This window comes from Sorghum bicolor, chromosome 5 (assembly GCF_000003195.3).
Source record: "Sorghum bicolor cultivar BTx623 chromosome 5, Sorghum_bicolor_NCBIv3, whole genome shotgun sequence".
In the NCBI taxonomy this organism is placed as follows: Eukaryota; Viridiplantae; Streptophyta; class Magnoliopsida; order Poales; family Poaceae; genus Sorghum; species Sorghum bicolor.
Genome location: NC_012874.2, coordinates 62,756,528 through 62,775,987, shown reverse-complemented (window position 1 = coordinate 62,775,987; position 19,460 = coordinate 62,756,528). Strand labels below are relative to the sequence as shown.

Here is a 19,460-nt window from a genome sequence, read left to right as displayed (position 1 = left end):
TTGGATGAGACCCTCAGTGTTGCCTTGGTAGATGCCTATGGCCTCTACCCCTTGTTTATATAGTCACCTTCCCCTTACATGCAAGTAGGAGTCCTACTCCTAGTAGGATCTCCTACACTCAAGTCCTAATACAACTACAAATCCTAATAGCACACCTGTCTTGAGTCCTATTATAAATAGGATTCGAGTCACCATATAACAAGGCCCCTATTATAAGACTTGAGGAAATTATGAAAATTTGCACATAGTTCTACATCATTGTGGAGATCACTTTTAAGAAGTGCATGGTTGTGTGCATAACATCGTTGTCGAAGAGAGATATTACACATTTTGTGACAATGTTCAGAACTGCAAGACATCATGTTTTCAACAAAGGTTGTGAAAATCTGCACAAAGTTACACATAGCCCTGAGACAGGTCTGGGCCTAAACATACCAGTTCATTATTTGAGTACAAATTCTTCTATTCCTCCATCGATCAGTCCATTGATTAGTTTCCTTTCATTTATCCATTTCAAGCAGAACATGATTAACAAACTCTGAACATGATAACTCAAATCAGGTTGATCTTGCTGCTGCTGATGCATGGCATGCTTGGAGAGTCTGATAGCAATCATGATGACCTCGGTATTTGTTGCTTGCTTGAGTAGTGTCCATTTCATATCCATAAGCCAGAGGACACGTTATTGTTGCCTATTATAGCTGAAGCAGACTTGGCCAACATAGATGTATCTGGATAAAACCATCTGGTCATATAGAACTCCTACTCCAAAGAATATACCAAAGGCAATCACAAACATGTCCTTGTCAATGTACTGTTCTGTGGAGGCAATGGAAAGTGCAGCTGCATCTGTTGAACTACAATGGCGCACACAATGGTGCACCGGGGTTGGGGTGCACAGCTTTGGGTTGCCAACAAAGCTACTGTCTGGAAAAGTGCTAAACTGGCCTCCAGTTGGAATAGGCCCTACCATATCATTGTTAGAAACGTTGAATTTGGAAAGGAAATGAAGCATCTCCAACGTGGAAGGGATTGCACCGGTCAGATTGTTATATGACAAGTCTAGCATCTGTAGATTCGCGAGGTTGCCAATTGATTCAGGAATCTTCCCATATAAGTTGTTGAAGCTCAGGTTGAGTATAAGCAGTTCTTTTAACTGACCAAGCTCTGGTGGGATTACACCGGTAAATTTATTGTAGCCTAGATTGATCGTTCTTGGGAGACCGCTGGTCGTACGATATTGGAGACACGGAGTAAGATAAATAGGCAACCGAAATATAATGGTGGCTGGGAAAAATTTGTCTGATTTGGCTTGCTCAAGCATTGGCATCTCCATCAGTGCTACTGGTATATCTCCGGTAAGACTATTATTCGACATGTCTATGTAGAAAAGGAAGTTTAAGGTGCTAATCCATGCTGGGATTGGTCCAGTGAGCTGATTGTTGTTTAAAAGCAGTGCTTGCAACAGTTTCAGCTGGGACAGCCAGTTTGGTAGATTTCCATACAGTGAACAGTCATTTATGACAAGTCCCTTGAGATTCTTAAATCCATTAAAGGTATCATAGTCTGGCATGGTCTCATGCTTGAAGTTTCCACCCAATATTAAGAGAGACAGAGTCGTAGAGGAACTGAGGATCTGAAGTGTATTTGTGATGTTTGTAAAGTTGTTATGGGAAACAGCTAGGAATCTTAGGGACTTGAGATTCTTTATTCTTGACGAAAACTGACCATGGAGTCTGTTGTAAGATAACCGCAGTGCAATAAGGTTGCTGCAAGAGTATAGGCTTTCTGGAATTGTGCCAGTGAACTTGTTTAATCTAAAATCTAAGATTCTTAGATTAGACAGGGTGGAGAAGTTGACATTTGTGAGTTTTCCATGGAAGTTATTCCCTCTGAGGATGAAGGTTTTGAGATTTGAGCAACTGCTCAAAGATGGTGGCAGCTCACCAGACATGTTGTTATATTCTAAGTGAAGCTCTTCCAGCATCTTGAGCTGCCCAATCGAATCTGGGATCTTGCCATTTAGCGAATTCCCCCCAAGATCAAGGACAATTAGTTTGCTGAGTTTGACTACATGCTCAGGATCAATTTTTCCTTGCAAGTGGTTGTTAGGGAACGAGAGGTGCTCTAATGATGTGATATTGAAGAGCTCAGCCGGGAGTGTCCCACTGAGTTGGTTATGTCCAGCCTTAAGCACTCTCAGCATAGAGCAGTTGCCAAGTTCTTGGGGTATGCCACCATGAAACTGGTTGTAACTCAGATCAAGCACCACAAAGAACGGCTTGTCAACACAAACCGTGCTTGGAAATTTCCCGGTAAAGCTATTGTTACTCATGTTGAGAGTGGCCAGATTCTTCATGCCTTCTAGTGTGGCAGATGGAAAATATCCTGTGAAAAAGTTGCTTGAGATGTTGATTACCTTCATTGCCAGTTCATGGGTGGATGGAAGCTTCTGGAACTCTCCATTGAGCTTGTTGAAGCTAACATCAAGGATGACGATGCTGCTGGACCACAGCAGCTCCAGTGGTAGTTCACCAGAGAGTAAGTTGCCGGATAGGTTGAGCCTCAACAAGCCGGTAAGATTGCCAAGTGAGGGTGATATGTGCCCCTCAAGGCCCCTTGAAGCCAGAGAAATATCCAGGACAGCCCCATCCAAGTTGCAAGTGACGCCCTCCCACAAACAGCAGTTTGTGTCATTTCGCCATGAATCTTTGATGGAAGAGGCTTCAGAGAGACCATAAAGGAACCCAAGGAGGGAGGTCTTCTCCTCTTCTTTGCAAGAGCTGATGGGAGAGGCCAAGAAGAGCAACAGTACAAGAGCAGCACTAAGTAAAGATACTTTGGAGGAATGGGGTTGGTGTGTGGTCTTTTCCATTGTACAACGTTGGACAACTTCGTTCCTGTGGTGGGCCTGATAAATAGAGCACCAGCAACTGAATATTTAAAAGCAGGCGAGGATGTTGATCCAATTTTGCTTTTACTTTTTTTTCCTTTTATTTTGGATGCATTGTAGCTTTTCTGGAAGCGCAAATTGTGATATATATATAGATGCAGACGAGCTTTGTTAAGTTGTGACTCTCGTATTCATAATTTTGTGGTTTTTGTGATGTTTACTGAACAAAATAGCATGTTTTGTGGTGATGCTTAGAGATGCTCTAACATGCAGGATTCCTTCTTAAAATGGGCCCTTCAAATGATGATTTACAGGATAAGTTGAAAAAAAAAGACGCTTAGAGATGCTCTAACAGGGTTCCTTCTTTTTCTTTCCCTTATCTTTCTCCGTCTTCTACTTCCTAAAAATTAAGTAGTGTCTTAGGAGGAAGGCTCCATTTTGGGAGACATGATAGAGGGAGGGAAGTGGGGAGCCGAGGAGTTTGCCGGCCTTGCTGCTCGATCCACACCTGGATTTTCATGGTTGTAAGTATTTCATTTGTAAAAGCCACACAAAGTATATGTCATGCACATACACATATCTGCACACAAGATTGTGTTGGTAAATTGGTTTCGTGGTTCACTATATTTTTTTTATCTGGACAATGAAATAATTTTTATTTTCCTTAATTGTGCATCGACAGTGGGTACAATTGTAGCGGTGTGAAGTTCTACGAGCTAGTTTCAGCGGAAAAGTATATTGAGACGTTAGCTTTGAAGTTCTTCGGTTTCAATGGATGGCTGTCAACTAGATTTTTGTCTCTTCTTAGTTAGCTTTATTCTGGCTGTTTTATTTTAAGTTGGAGCTTTATTTAGTTGCGTGTTGGCCTGCGGGTGAAACTTTGTAATAATTGGCCTAATTCTATTTGTTGATAGATGAAGTCGGATATAAACTATTCTTTATTAAAAAACATCGTGCATTGACTATCTATTGAGTCACCAAAATAAATTAGTTAATGCAATGAAGCTCCAGAGACTGAAAAAAGAATTGGATTTTGTATGCATCTCACTTAGATAGGGGACTTGGATATATAAGTGATATTGATGGTAAGTGGAGCAAGGATAAGTGATTCATGGTTCAAGATTGAGTACATGGCTAATATGGAAGTTCTGAACTTAAATTCTTACTCAATGTATGCTCACAATTTAAGTTAGAATCTACTTCCTCCATTCCAAATTGTAATTGTAAATCATCGTTTTACAGATACAATAGCTTTTACTATGCACCTAGACTTACTTTATGTCAAAGCTAAAATGACTCATAGTTTGGAAGGGGGTACAATCGAAGTGAACATATATATACTTGGCAAATTTTAGCTTTCTCTGTTTCAACGCTAGAAAATTAAATTTGTGGGCAATATTTTAGAATCATAGGGTTACACGCACCTGTCGTTGGCAAGTGCACTCTTGGTGGTTGATAGTAGCTCTAACAGTGGTGTCACCGCGCACCAAGAGGAAGCTGTGCTAAGCCACACACCTATTCTGATCCGATCCCATCCAGCTTTTGGAAAAGAGAAGATGCCATAGCGATCTATTGAAGGCAACAGTGTGGATACACGTCAACAACGTGGAGCCTTTGATCAAGTGATGATGTTCCGTAGTTGGCTACTCAGGAATTTTGAGCCACAGAAAGATAGAACGTGGTCAGTCCGTACAGGTTCTCGTTTTTATCCTTCTATACAATATTCTGGTTCTTTAATTGAAATTCCTTAATTAATTTTCCCATTTATCAGCTTCTTACTTTTTCGTGAATCTTTGTCAGATTTTTTGGTTCAAACTGTGGACAGGAAGACACCGTTAAAAAGGGGGGGAAAGGAACTACAGACAGAAGGGGGGGGGGGGGGCAGAAAGTATTATTGAGCTGAATGACAATAGGTGACATTATTGAACTCGTTTGAGACACGCATGCACAGGTTGATAGATGAGTATTCATGTTGGGGCCAAGCCGCATCCTTCCCCTGGTCGCTTCGAAGGATGTCCTCCACCCGAAGAACCTTCGTACGAAACTATGCGGAGGTCCTGAGAAAGACTAATGCTAACGCGTCTCTTGTGATACTGAGCAAACGCAGGGACTAAGACAACGACGGAGGTCGTTAGCGGAGAAGGAAGGAACCTTCGAACCTCCCCGTGACGGAGGATGGCCGAAGGAAGGGCGTAGGACGCGGCGGAGGAGGCGAGCCTCCGGCGCGTCTACGCCGGGAAACCTCCGGCGTGGCCAAGTCGAGGAACCTTCGGCGTAGAAACGTCGAAGGTTCGGCAGTCGAGCAGAGGATTCAAGCATTTGACAAGCTGAAGCCCTAGGCGAGGAGCATGTGAGAAGCCCATGGTGTGAAATTACACAAATGACTTAGGGTCAGTAGACTGTAATATAGGAATATGCCAGGATATTTCCCCACCGTCACGGGTATTTCTGTAATTACCTTAGGTCGGTTTCTGAGCCCTATATAAGGGGAGTGATGCCACCATTAAGAAGAGAGAGCATTTATTGTTTCCACCTACTGTTGTGCTCACTGTTCACTGTTGTTTAGCCTCTCACTGCAACGTGTGAGAAGGTTCTTGGTACTCTGCGTTGCTCAGGAGTGCAGTGCGCATTTTCCCAACATTGGCGCCCACCGTGGGGCCCGAAGGATCACCTGCGATGGCTGGAAAGAGATCGAGCACCACAAGACCGCAAGCTGAGTCCTCTAGGAGAGGAAGGCCGAGGAGGGCCGTGCGGAGTGCGTACGCGACCGCGGAATAGGAGGGCCCTGAGGATGTGCAGCTGGAGGCTGGTCAGGCCCCTCCCGTCGCAGAGCTAGCAGAACCAACGGCCGCCCAGGAGCTCCAACTGCTGCAAGCACAACTGCAGAACCTTCAGCAAGAACGAGACCGGATTGCGGTTGCCTACGCGGCAAGTCAGGAGGCAGCGCTGGCAGCAGCGCAAGCAAGCGAGATCAGGCAGCAGCTTTCAGTCTTGCAAGCAGAGATCCTAAGCATGCAATCTCTACCACAACCGACGGTCCAGCCCGCGGTTTTATCGAGTGCTGGTCCGATGGTGATTGTGCAACCGGTAAACTATAGTGGCACACTGCGGACTACTCTGGACCTTCGTTCCCCTCTGTCCAAAGGATTGCAGGCGTCAACACCTGGCCGGCTACCTACAAGCTGATCACTCTCCCCAAGTTCAATGGAAAGACGGACCCTCGTGAGTTCCTAATGAGTTTTGAGGCAGCAGCAGCCTCAGCAGGAGGAAATGAAACTGTAATGGCAAAATCTTTTGTGATCACAACCGAAGGGGATGCCTTGGCATGGTACTCAATGCTCAGGCCTGGGTCGATCTATTCATGGGAGAACCTCCAGGACAAGATTCTGGCAAACTTCCAAGGATTTGCAGCTGAATCACTGACCTCCACGGATCTGTTCTAGTGCCGGTAGAGTCAAGGAGAAGCATTATGGGACTACTTTCAAAGGTTCGTGTAGACCAAGGCAAGAGCACCTGGCGTGCCGGAGGAGATTGCCATAGAGGCGGCCATCAAAGGCCTTCGCATAGGGCCCTTTGCAGCTCATTTGGCCAGGGAAAAGTCGGCATCCATGCACGAGCTGTACCACGAGTTTGAGAAGTATTGCAAGTCAAACAACGACTTCCGCAAAAAGCTGGAGGAGCAAAACTCCCAGAAAAAGTAAGTTAATGACAGAAACTCGCAGAAGAAGAACCTTAGCCAAGATGCGCGTCGTCCTTAGCAGGAAGCTGGTGGGCAGATGATGAATATTGAGCAACCGAGGAACGACAAGTCGGGGCAGAACCGTCCACCAACGGAACCGTGAAACTCAGAACGCGGATTTAACCAAGCTGGAGGAGGAGGTAAGAACAGAGGGTGGCAAAAGAATCAGAAGCAGCGGCAGCGGAAGCAATATTGTTTCTTCCACGGGGAAGAGAAGGGTCACTCGACCAGGGATTGCTGAGACGCCAAAGAGACCCAGGAGAGAATCAAGAATAGGTCGGCGCCGCAGCCTCAGCCTTCGGTCATTCAACCAAGGGAAGTCAACCATACATTCCCACAATCCTTCTACCATTCCTATGTCGGAGGATCAAGCCAACACCTAGCTCCAATCCAGCCCGCCGCATTAGCTTCCGCTTACTATCCTAGTTTCCTACCAGCTTGGCGCCCGGCACAGCAACCTGCAGAGCAAGGCTAACAACCTACCTATGTGCCCCCCCCCGACCCCCACAGATTACATACATCAAAACCGTGCAGCCCCACCAGCAATCACTACCTCCTCCACCAAACCAACTTCAGTTAATCCAAGCTCCACCTCCACCAAAACCAGAACCTCACCCTGACAATCAGATTGGCCCCCACACACCGCTGCCCATGATTGGAATGATTTTGCCAATAGCTGGAGGGTCCACAATGGAGTTCCAGACTAAGAAGCAGAAGAAGGATCACCTTCGTCTAGTCAAAAATATTGCAGTGCAAGGCCCAGTCCGCTGCACCGATTGGTCCAGAACCCCAATAACCTTCTCCGAAGAAGATCTAAGGTTGGAAAGCTACCCACATGCGGATGCAATGGTCATAATGGCAAACGTTGTGGGTTGGGGAATCAGCAGGATCTTGATAGACTCAGGAAGTTCTGCAGACATAATATTTGCCGGAACCTTCGACCAAATGAAGCTCAGCAGAAGCCAGCTCCAACCTTCAGAGTCACCTTTGATTGGGTTAGGAGGAAAATACATACATGCTCTAGGCAAGGTCGCCCTACCGGTATCCTTCGGCACAGCGGAAAACGCAAGGACAGAGTACATTACCTTCGACGTGGTAGACCTGCACTACCCGTATAACGCCATATTCGGGCAGGGGTTCTTGAACAGATTCAATGCGGCTGCTCACATGGGGTACCTGTGCATGAAAATCCCAGCTTTGCACGGGGTGATCACTGTTCACGGAAGTAAAAAAGAAGCGAGAAACATAGAGAAAGCAATCTACAAGTCTTTCCGAAACATAAACTCTGTGAACTCCACGCAAGAAGAAGCTTGCCAATCACCCGACATGCCAAAGGGGAAAACAGACCTGGCTGATTAGGAGGAAACAAAATGTGTCCCTCTACAAGAGGCGGTGCCGGATAGGAAAGTCACCATATCCGCCACTCTTAGCAGAGAGGAAGAGCTTGAGTTGCTGGACGTGCTACAGAAGAACCAGGACATCTTTGCTTGGGGTGCCTCCGACCTGCAGGGAGTTAGCAGAGACATTATACAGCACTCGTTGGACATCGACCCGAGAATGAGACCGAAGAAGCAGAGACAGAGGAAGATGTCTGAGGAGAGAACCTTAGCAGCTAAGGCAGAGGTACAGAGACTTCTGGACGCAAATGTCATCAGAGAAATCATGTACCCAGAATGGCTAGCAAATGTAGTCTTGGTCCCCAAGAAAAATGGCAAAATGAGAATGTGCATAGACTTCACAGATCTCAACAAAGCCTGCGTCAAGGACTCCTTCCCCTTGCCAAGGATAGATGCCTCTGTCGACAAAGCCACCGGTTGCCAGAGATTTTCGCTGCTGGATTGCTTCTCCGGATATCACCAAATTTGGCTCAAGAAGGAAGATGAGGGCAAGAAAAGTTTCACGACTCCGTTCGGGACATACTGCTATACCAGAATGCCTGAGGGTCTCAAGAACACAGGAGCAACCTTCTCCAGAATGATGAAGAAGGTTCTGGGCAGCCAGCTGCAGAGAAACATTATAGCGTACGTCGATGACGTTGTCGTCATGAGCAGAAACAAGGAGGATCACATCAAAGACCTGCAGGAAACCTTTGCTAACCTCAAATCTACAGGGCTGAGACTGAATCTAGAAAAATGTTTATTCGGGGTTAGCAAGGGAAAAATACTGGGTTACATCATTAGCTCCGAAGGAATCAGGGCCAACCCAGATAAAACAAAGGCAATCATGTCGATGGCAGAACCTTTGAACAAAAAAGAGGTGCAGAAGCTAACTGGTCGAATAGAAGCTCTCAACAGATTCATTTCCAGATCTGCAGAACGAAGTCTTCCATTCTTCAAAGTGCTAAGGGGAGGAGATAAAACGGAATGGGGTCCGGAACAATCAGAGGCATTCAGGCAACTCAAAAGCTATATTGCGACCAATCTAGTGGTAATTGTGCCCGAGCCAGACACTCCCTTACTATTGTACGTGGCTGCCTCTGAACACGCAGTCAGCGTTGTCTTGGTGCACGAAACAAGTGACCATAGGGGAATGGTGCAAAGGCCCGTCTACTATGTGTTCGAAGCTCTCTTAGGAGCAAAGTTGAACTACACAGAAATAGAAAAGATCGCGTACGCAGTCCTGTCTGCATTAAGGAAGCTCAAGCATTACTTCTAAAGTCATGAGATCAAAGTACCCACATCGCAGCCTTTGGGTGACATCCTTAGGAACAAGGAGGCCTTTGGGCGTATAGGGAAAAGGGCAACTGAGCTATCACAGTTCGACATCACCTATGTCCTAAGAACCTCCATCAAGTCGCAGGCCCTGGCTGACTTCGTGGCATATTGGACACCTTCGAACAAAGAATAGAAGAAGGTAGTCGACCAACCATGGACACTGTATACAGATGGTGCCTGGGGGCAATCAGGAGCAGGAGCGGCAGCGGTTCTGATTGCACCGTCAGGACTCAAGCTAAAATACGCTGCGAGACTCGAATTTAGAGCAACGAACAACATAGCTGAGTATGAAGGACTTGTCCTCGGGCTCAACAAAGCTAAGGCTTCGGGAGCCAAAACCCTGCTCATCAAAACAGACTCCCAGGTGGTAGCAGGACAGGTGGAGAAGGAGTACTTGACACACAACTCCGAGTTAGCAAGATATTTGGCCATCGTAAGAGGGCTGGAGAGAAGGTTCAAGGGGTTTACTCTGCAATACATTCCAAGAGCCGAGAACTACGAGGCAGACGAGCTAGCCAAAGCCGCAGCCAACAACACTGCCTTGCCAGAGGGAACCTTCTATCAAATCCTTGGGGCACCCGCAACCGAATCGTTGCCAAAGGCTTTCCGCTCAGTCTTGCTGATAGAAGGCGAGGACTGGAGGCAGGCGATAGCAGATGCTCTCAATGGCAAAACGACCGCAGAAGACGAAGCGGTGACTAAAAGAATGGAAGCAACAACAAGGAACTACATCATCATTGACGGAAACTTGTACAAAAAAAGGTGTAGTCCAACCTTTGCTGAAGTGCATACCGCAAACTGAGGGTAGAGAACTCCTGCAAGAGATACATTTTGGGATATGTGGATCACACATCGGCCCCCGTGCATTGTCTGCCAAAGCACTGAGACAAGGTTTTTATTGGCCAACTCACATCAAAGACGCAGAAGAAATAGTGAAAACATGCAAAGCTTGCCAGACCTTCTCACCAATTCAGTCGGGACCTTCAGGACCAACTCAGCTCATATCACCATCATGGTCATTGCAGAGATGGGGAATGGACCTGGTAGGGCCGATGCCAACTGCCCAGGGGGGAAACAAATCCGCTGTGGTAGCCATCGAATACTTCACAAGATGGATCAAAGCGAAGCCCCTAGCAACCATAACCTCAGAAACAATCAAGAAATTTTTCTGGCAAAACATAATCTACAGATTTGGAGTTCCTAGCCTGCTCACAGTTGATAATGGGAAGCAGTTTGATTCAGACAAGTTCAAGGAATTCTGCCATCACATAGGAACCAGAATCGCTTTCACGTCTATCTACCACCCAAAATCAAATGGAGCAGTGGAGAGAGCAAACAGAATAATATTCTCCGCAATCTCCAAAACACTGCTCAACCTAAGAAAGGGGAAATGGGTTGACGAGCTACCTAGGGTTGTGTGGTCTCACAACACAACAGTTTCAAGAGCAACTGGGTTCACACCATTCAAACTCTTGTACGGGGAAGAGGCAATGCTGCCCGAAGAAATCAAACACCAAAGCCTGCGCTCCATGAAGCAGTAGTTGGCTGAGGATGAAGACTATTTCAAGGAAACTCTTGAATCAACAAGATTAGAGGCAGTGGAGAACATTACCAAGTATCAGTAAGAAACTAAAAAGTGGAGAGACCGCAAGGTAGTGCGAAAAAACATACAGGATGGGGACTTGGTTCTCAGAAAAAAAGGAATCACCCAAACACCGGGAAATTACAACCCAAATGGAAGGACCTTACACAGCAATGCAAGCGGGAAGGTTAGGATCCTTCTACCTCAAAGACCCAGAAGGAAGAACCTCCACCCACACATGGAACGTCGACAATCTATGAAGATTTTACATTTAAGTGTAAGGACGACTCCCGCAAAATAAGCGGAGGCGCCCACTTCTTTTTTTTTCTTTTTCTCTCTACTTTCTTGCAGTCCAAGGTGTGCACTCTTTTCCTCACAGGGGTACTCCTACTAGGAGGTGAGGTTTTTAACAAGGCAGAACCTATGTAAAAAACCTCTGAGATATAAAGAGAAATTCACCCCAAAAACAAAACTCAAAAGTCAAAAAACAGCCAGCAACGAGGCTGTAGCATTCGACAAGACATCACGTGATTGCAAGGATCCTCCGCAGCTTTCAGCCGAAGGCTAAAAAAGCCCGGAACGTCCTCAACAGTGAAAAGACACCATATCCTTAGCAAAAGACCTGGCCAAGAGCCGGGCAGCAAGGAAAACATGGTCACAAGTGAAAAAGCCCTGTCCACATCAGGCATCACAGCATGACCAGAAAGGATAAAACCATCAAACCTGAAAAAGACCTGAAAGACAATCAGGCATCAGGAACCAGCTAACCTTCGCCAAAATGTGACGAAGGTATCACACACAAAAAAGAAAACCATTTCACCAACACTCACATAACCTTCGGCAAAATAAGGCCGAAGGTATCTTGTGAATCAAAGAAGGCCACCACCACATGACCTCCATTAGAAACACGAAGGTAGCTTAAAGCAACAAAAACATTCAAAAAACAAAAAAGAACGCCCACAAAGGATGAAGGTAAAACTAAATTTATACTCTGCACCAAAACAAATGACCCCAACAACCTCAACAACCAATCATAAACCGACAATAAACTCTAACCTAACAACGTACGACCAATCAATGCAAGTGAGCCTATAAAACCAATCGCACCAGGACCCCAACCCTCAGTCAGGATCAGTACACTCAGAGCCAAACAGCCAGTGCAAGCCTAGGACACAGAGAAAAAAACCTAGGCCAGCATGGAAGCAGGAGTTAGCCTCTTAGTTATCCAGAAAATTGGTACTGCACGAAGCTTCGTAATACCAGAGCCATGACATTGTGATGAACATCGACCATAGGGTTGTGTACAGCCATAATAAAAGCACTGCAAGTTAGTATCAGAGGTTACTGAAGGGTATCGCACGAAGTCTCATAACATCCCCTCAGAACCTCCGACACACAGACTCGAAGGTTACCCTCAACAACACTCCACGGGAGTTGAACAACGGCATAGATAAGCCCAATCTAACAAAGGCTCCTTCGACCCAAGACTGGCGAAGGTCCTAAGGTCAAGGAGCAGCAATCCTGCGCACACAACACGGCCACCAACGCCTTCGCAACATCGAGCAACAAGTATGTAATCGCAACAGCAAGACAAAGATCCTTAGGATCTACACCACTACGACGTTGTGGTATGATCAACAAAAACAACTAATCACAATTTTAAAGGACCCAAAGGTTGTAATAAAAAGGCCGCTAAGAGTGCGAATGTTGTAAAAGAAAAAGTCCTAATGAAAAAATCTCTGGTCTTTATTCATGATAACCAATATGTACATCAATTCCTTACATCAAAAAGGAAAAACAAAACTATCTAACCTAAGATCCTTCGTCGTCAAAACTAACGAAGGATCTAAGGACCATGTACAAATCTCACATCCGAATCACCAAAGGTCCTAAAACCACTACAATAATCCTGAGCAATATGATCAATCAAATCATCCATAGTGCCCGAAGGACGTGCGCTCCTCCACCAGTCCAGCAGTCAACCCTTTACGTATAAGTCGCCTCGCTTGAACGTCACAGGAGTCACGTAGCTTCCTTCGTCAAAATCCGGAGGAAGAACATCACGACTGGTGGGAGGCCTGGCAACCTACATAAAAAACTAAGATTAAGACACACAAGCGAAGGATAAAAATATAAAATAAGACACGAAACAACCAACCTTAACACGCCCAGTCAAGAAAAATCCTCCGGCAAACAAAACCCATCATTCTCACCAAAAATGTGAAGGATCGGGTACGAAAGCTGCAAAGGCAAATAAAAGTAAATCACAACAAGAAAGCAACACAACCTAAAACAAAAACAAACAAGAGAGAATGAAACCACCACATAAGTCGGAGGCCAAGACCCTCGGTACGCAAGCGAACGAAGGAACTCAGATCGTTTGTCGTCAATGTCAAATTCGACAAAGTTAAACATATAAACTACACTCAAGTTAGGAAAGACAGTTCGCCAATATTCCCACAAGTCACCCAAAACATAAATTCCATTGAAAAAATGGAGAGCGGAGCTTCACAAGGATCCTGCGCAGGTCCTCCGCTAGAGACCTGCGCAGGATAAAGTTTAAAACAAACACTTCATTCAAATCAAAACAAAGTCGATATATCACATAACCAACATATCTTTACAAACTTACTAAACCTCTGTCCTTTTTTACAAAAAGCATCACTTAGAAGCAGACGCAAAAACTAAAAAACACCTCCAAACTAAAAACCCTCACACCTGGGGTGGCGGAGGAGCAGGAGCTTCGGGTCCCTCTGGAGCCTTGGCACCAGCTTCAGGGTCCTCTGTTTCAGCCTGAGCCGAAGGACGCACTCCACCAGGAGGACACGAGGGGCCAGCCTAGTCAGCTTTCGTCTTCTTCTTGGCAAGCTCCTGTGAAAGCAAAGACTTGAGACACAAAGGAAATAGCAACATAGTATGCAAAGGATAACAAAAATATGTGTACCTCAGCGCGACGAGCCTCCGCCATCCTCTTCGCCTTAGCCCGCCCAAACCTAATCCAGAACGAACTGATAAAGTTCCGGAAAGATTTGCGCAGGCTGGAGGTACCTTCGCCAACATCCTCCGCAGAGGGGAATTCTTCCTTCGCAATCGCCTCGGCGTGAGAGCAACCTCCGCGGCGTAGGAGCCATGCGAAGGAGTTAACCGCAGCCAAAGCCCCAAAATCAATAGCCCCACCGACAAATTCGGGGAGCATGCTGATATGGGACTTAAGCCATGCAAGGCTAACCCTAACGTCACTGCTGGCCGGGGGAGTGGAGGTGTTACCTCCGAACTGCGCCAGTGAGCCGGAGTAAAGTCCGATGACAGCCGCAGCCTCCACCTCCGCCCTCTGCAAACGAGTCTGCATCGCAGCCGCAGAAACACACTCAGCCTCAAGCTCCGCACGAAGGCGGTCAGCAATGTCATCAGCCTTCTCGGCCCGCTGGACAGCCGAGTCCCTAGCCCTCTCCACCTCAAAGATACTCTCGCGCAGGATGGCGGCCGAAGCTTCAGCCTCCTCCTTCTCCTTCCTAAGGACCTCCGATCCAACTTTGAGCTCATCCCTCTCCTTCCTCAGCGCCTCAACCTCCTGTTGGGTCGAAGAAAAATCTTTAACTTCCTCCGACAGGCGGGCCTTCTCAGCCTCCAAGATTCCGTTCTCCTTTTTCAAAACCTCGATAGCTTCATCACGGCATATAACCTCTCGAGAGCATCGCTTCTCCAAGGCAGCAACCATGTAGTGCCCCTGGTCAGAACAACAAAAATCAAAACCTCCAAACAAAAACTACGAAGGAAAATTAAAACAAACTCAAAACTTGCAAGGCTATGATGCTCAAACTGCACGCGAAGCAACGTCGCGTAGTCCATATCGTGAAGCTTCTGCCGGAAACGATCTGAAAAGCAAAAAGCAGTAAGAAAAACATAAGACAAAGTTAAAAGCGTAATGGACGGAGGTCGAAAAACAAACCTCCGACGAAAGCATGAACCTCATGTAATGTATCAGTCCAACCTGTGATCGAAGGATCAGAGGCTCCTGCGCACGATCAGAGCACGGTCAACACCAATCAGAGACAACCGACTCACTTAAGGATACAAAAACGGAACAATCTTTGAAACTTACAAGGACCAATAACGTTAGCAGGCAAAGGCCTGCTACCCAGCGCAGATGGCGCAGGAATGCGGGGCGGAGGAACAGCAAGCCCTTCCTGCGCAATGCTAGCTCCTTTAGCTAGTTCCTCCGTGCTGGCCAAACCCGCGATAACATCCTCTGAAAATGTACAAAAAGTATAAGACTTAAGCAACACAAACATGGAAAAACCTCACAAGCAACAAAGTAAGAAATTCTTTACCCATGTACAAAGAGTTCATCCCTTTGTCAGCTGGCCGTGGAGGAACAACTGCCTTCTTTGTCCTACGGACAGAAGTGGACTCAGCTTCTTCAGAGTCATCATCCCCCTCCTTCAGCGGCGACGCTCCTCCGGCAGGAATTTCCCGTGAAGGACTCGCTCGAGGAGCCTCCGCATCAGAAGAATCCTCCCCAAGAAGCGACGCGAAGGGTAGGCGGACACACGAAGCTCCTCGGGACACTTCACCCTGAGGACCGCCAGTGGCAGCAGTCGCAGGTGCAGCCCACGCTTCCTCCGCATGCTGAGATGCCACCAAGTTGGACTCGACCGCGGAGGAGCGATCGGAGGAAGACTCAACAGGAGCTCCACCGGAACCTCCGCCTTGCGCCTCTTTGCCAGTGTCTTGGTAGCCCCGCCTCCCCTCCTCTTCCACGACTCAGCAGCGGCAACATTCTTGGAAGCATCCTTCCTCTTCTCCAATCCAAGCAACACATCCGAAGGAACGACGTACTCATTGTACTTGATCCCCAGCTCTTCAAAAACATGGTTAAACCGCGGCATTTTCCCTAGCGTGGTTTTCCGCTGGACATACTCCTTCTCAGAGATCTTTCCCACTATCCTACGGGCCGAAGCTTCAACTCGATCCAGGAAAGATTCCTTCGTTTCATCCTCCGACAAACTCTTATTGAATCGGGGAAATGGAATCCCCTCCGGAGGACTGAAAACAGGAACCTGAACCATCTCGATGGTGAACTCGTCATTCCTCCGGCCAAGAGGCCAAAAGTCGAAGGCCACCATCTCCTCCACCAAGTCGCGACCGCCTGAATAACGACAAGCCAGCGCGAAGGCTTTGTCGCAGGCCTTGCGCTCATCCGTCATCTCTGGCGAAGGATCCACCTTGTACATTAGCCTCAACTCCTTCATCTTCAATGCATAGGGAAAAATTTTCTCAATCTTCCCATCCTCCAAGGTGCGCGAAGCAGCAGGAGACTTGACGTAAAACCAAGCCTTAAACCATTCCTTCTCCCACTTCCCTTTCTGGCAAAAGGAAATTTCACAGCGTGCGCCAGGCATAGTGCGGCGCGCCATGAACGCGCAGCTTCCAAACTGCGCAATGAACACTTCTCCTTCGGCATTCTTGACCTTCTTCGGCTGCCGTTGGAGTTCAAAGTAGGAGCAAAAAGTATCAATGTGCGGCACTGCTCCATAGGACTCACAGGCCCAAGCGAACTTGCTAAGCGTAAGAATCCCATTCGGGCAAAAATGCTGCAGCTCAACATTGAAGGCCTCCATCACCTGACTGAGGAAATGATACGGAGGAATACAGAGCCCGCAGGTAAAGAAATCCCTGAACACAACAGCATACTCCTCCTCAGGGGCAGGCACTGTCTGGCCCGCAGGAGGAGCCTTCGCACGACCTTCCTTGAAGAATCCAACCTCAACCATGTCTGCAATATCCTGCGGCCCGATGCTCAACTCCCCAAACTCAAAAGTAATCGCAGCCATTGATTCGAACTCCTTCGCACTAATCAGATCCCCAACAGAAGCTTCGACGTGGGATAGAGTTTCCTCCAGATCTTGAGCAGCGGCAACCTCGAGCATCCAATCCTCAAACCTCCGCAGCCAACCTCCAAACCTCACACTAAGAACATTCTGCAAAGGACCAGAAAAATCTGCCCTCAAAGGATGGGGCGAAGGAATAAAAACCGCCTTAGAACCTCCGCAGACACATACGAACCCAACTACAACCCAACTATAGCTCGGGCAGGCAACTTAGAGAATAAGCGAAAGATGGCGAAGGAAACTAAGCAGGCAACGAGTGGCAAGGGTGAGGACTCACTCCTCCCCCGCACCCCCTTTTATAGGGGGCCTGTGGCCTAGTGACCGTTGCGATTCCCGGCGCACAACGGCTATAAGCGGAGGAAAAGCCGCGACCGTTGCGATTCCCCGTCTCCAACGGCTACCAGCGAAAAAATAGGGAAAGCCAACGGCTAGCTGCGGAAATTTCGCAACCCATTCAACGTCTCTTCAGTATCCTCCGCCATTTGACCGATGAAGGATAAACCATCCAGTTACTTATAACGCAAATAACCCTTAACAACAGCAAAGGAATATCTCGCAGACAAACTAGTCACCACCAAAAACAAAACAAAATTCGAAGGAGCGGAGGACTTCAAAAACCTAAGCAAACTAAGAGAATTTATGACTAAGTACAAGAAACTTTCGTCATACGGCCAAGAAGCACATCCTGCGCACCAAGGGGGAAGGCAGCAACCATGCTCACAGCCTCTGCGGCGTGACACGTTTTTTAGCACATGGACCGCAGGAGTGCCATTAGCCCAAAAAGGGGGGAACTGTTGGGGGCAAGCCGCATCCTTCCCCCTGGTCGCTTCGAAGGATGTCCTCCACCCGAAGAACCTTCGTACGAAACTGTACGGAGGTCCTGAGAAAGACTAATGCTAACGCGTCTCTTGTGATACTGAGCAAACGTAGGGACTAAGACAACGGCGGAGGTCGTTAGCGGAGAAGGAAGGAACCTTCGAACCTCCCCGTGATGGAGGATGGCCGAAGGAAGGGCGTAGGACGCGGCGGAGGAGGCGAGCCTCCGGCGCGTCTACGCCGGGAAACCTGCGGCGTGGCCAAGTCGAGGAATCTTCGGCGTAGAAACGTCGAAGGTTCGGCGGTCGAGCGGAGGATTCAAGCATTTGACAAGCTGAAGCCCTAGGCGAGGAGCACGTGAGAAGCCCGTGGTGTGAAATTACATAAATGACTTAGGGTCAGTAGACTGTAACATAGGGATATGCCAGGATATTCCCCCACCGTCACGGGGTATTTCTGTAATTACCTTAGGTGGTTTCTGAGCCCTATATAAGGGGAGTGATGCCACCATTAAGAAGAGAGAGCATTTACTGTTTCTACCTACTGTTGTGCTCACTGTTCACTGTTGTTTAGCCTCTCACTGCAACGTGTGAGAAGGTTCTCGGTACTCTGCGTTGCTCGGAAGTGCAATGCGCATTTTCCCAACAATTCATTTAAAATGAAAGATAAATTTGGAGCTTGGGTATTGTCAACTTGATAGTTTATATGACAATCCGGCTAAAAGAACAACCAGATGCTACAAAATAACAGATACTACTAAGATTGGAATTCAATGAAAATTTCAGCATAACCTCCCTATAAACAAGAATTAGGTTTCATCAGCTAAATATATATCTGGCTAAAAGAATAAATCTTAGATATTAGCATGCCCCTTCTTTTCTCTCTTCACTTCTCTTTCGATTTACGCATGCAAAGCGGTCAACCAGTTCTATTTATTTATTTATTTATTTATTTTTGAGCAAAACACAACAATTTTTTTTGACGAACATCAAAGCACAACGATTGAACCCACCGGTCAACAGCGGGCTGGCCCAACATGAACAAGGCCCAAACTCTAAAAGGCTAGAACATGTTGACTTTGACCCCGATCCGAGGGGCCGCTCCGATCTGCTAGCGGCGCTCGTTCCCCAGCCTCCGGCAATCCCAATCCTCCCGACCGCATCGCAGCATCTCGCACTGCAGTCAGCGACTCGATATTCCATCCTCCCCGCTGCTTCACGGCGTTTCGTTCCCTGCTGATACCGCCACATCAACCAACAGATCGATCGAGGTCATATCGGCGAAGGTGCTCGACAAGGCATCTCACCCCTGTGTGGAGGCGCGATGGAATGCAGCGGCCACCGCGGATCTCCCTTACGCAATCTTGATAGGGTATGCTATACTTCCAAATCATCTTATAATTTACTCCCTCCGTCCATCTATCGGGGGCGTATTAAGCTCGGGTGCAATGACCAAGGGAAGGCGGCGCATGCAAAATCGGCGCTTTCCATTTACTCCGTATGCTGCGACGCTTGAATTACTCGCTAACCCCGCTGCAAACACCGTCAAGCGCGCGCCCAGGCTTCCGTTTCACCGACGCTAACGGGAGGGAACGGAGACGAGGCAGTTCAATCGACGCGAGACGTTGCCGCATCAAATGCATCGGTTCATCCCAGGAGTCCGGCTCTCGTAAGTTACATGCATGCACTTGGGGACCTGTGGAACGACTAATGCGATCCCAATTTTTGGCCAAATTTTTTTTGCTCATACGCCCCCGATAGATGGACGGAGGGAGTAGAATAGAGGGAGTGATTAAAAAAAGAGTAAAATGCATGGATAGTCCAAT

The 19,460-nt window shown here is 47.3% G+C and overlaps 1 protein-coding gene across 1 annotated transcript; it reads right to left on the bottom strand.

The window, feature by feature from the left end:
• On the bottom strand, positions 306-2,915 carry LOC8058627 (receptor-like protein 2). The gene has a single exon (XM_002449658.2). It carries the CDS (start codon positions 2,873-2,875, stop codon positions 683-685), a length of 2,193 nt encoding a protein of 730 aa, XP_002449703.1. The 5' UTR covers positions 2,876-2,915; the 3' UTR covers positions 306-682.

Bases quoted from the DNA above. Each gene is read 5' to 3' on its own strand.
- LOC8058627 (XM_002449658.2), bottom strand. From the start codon at position 2,875: ATGGAAAAGACCACACACCAACCCCATTCCTCCAAAGTATCTTTACTT.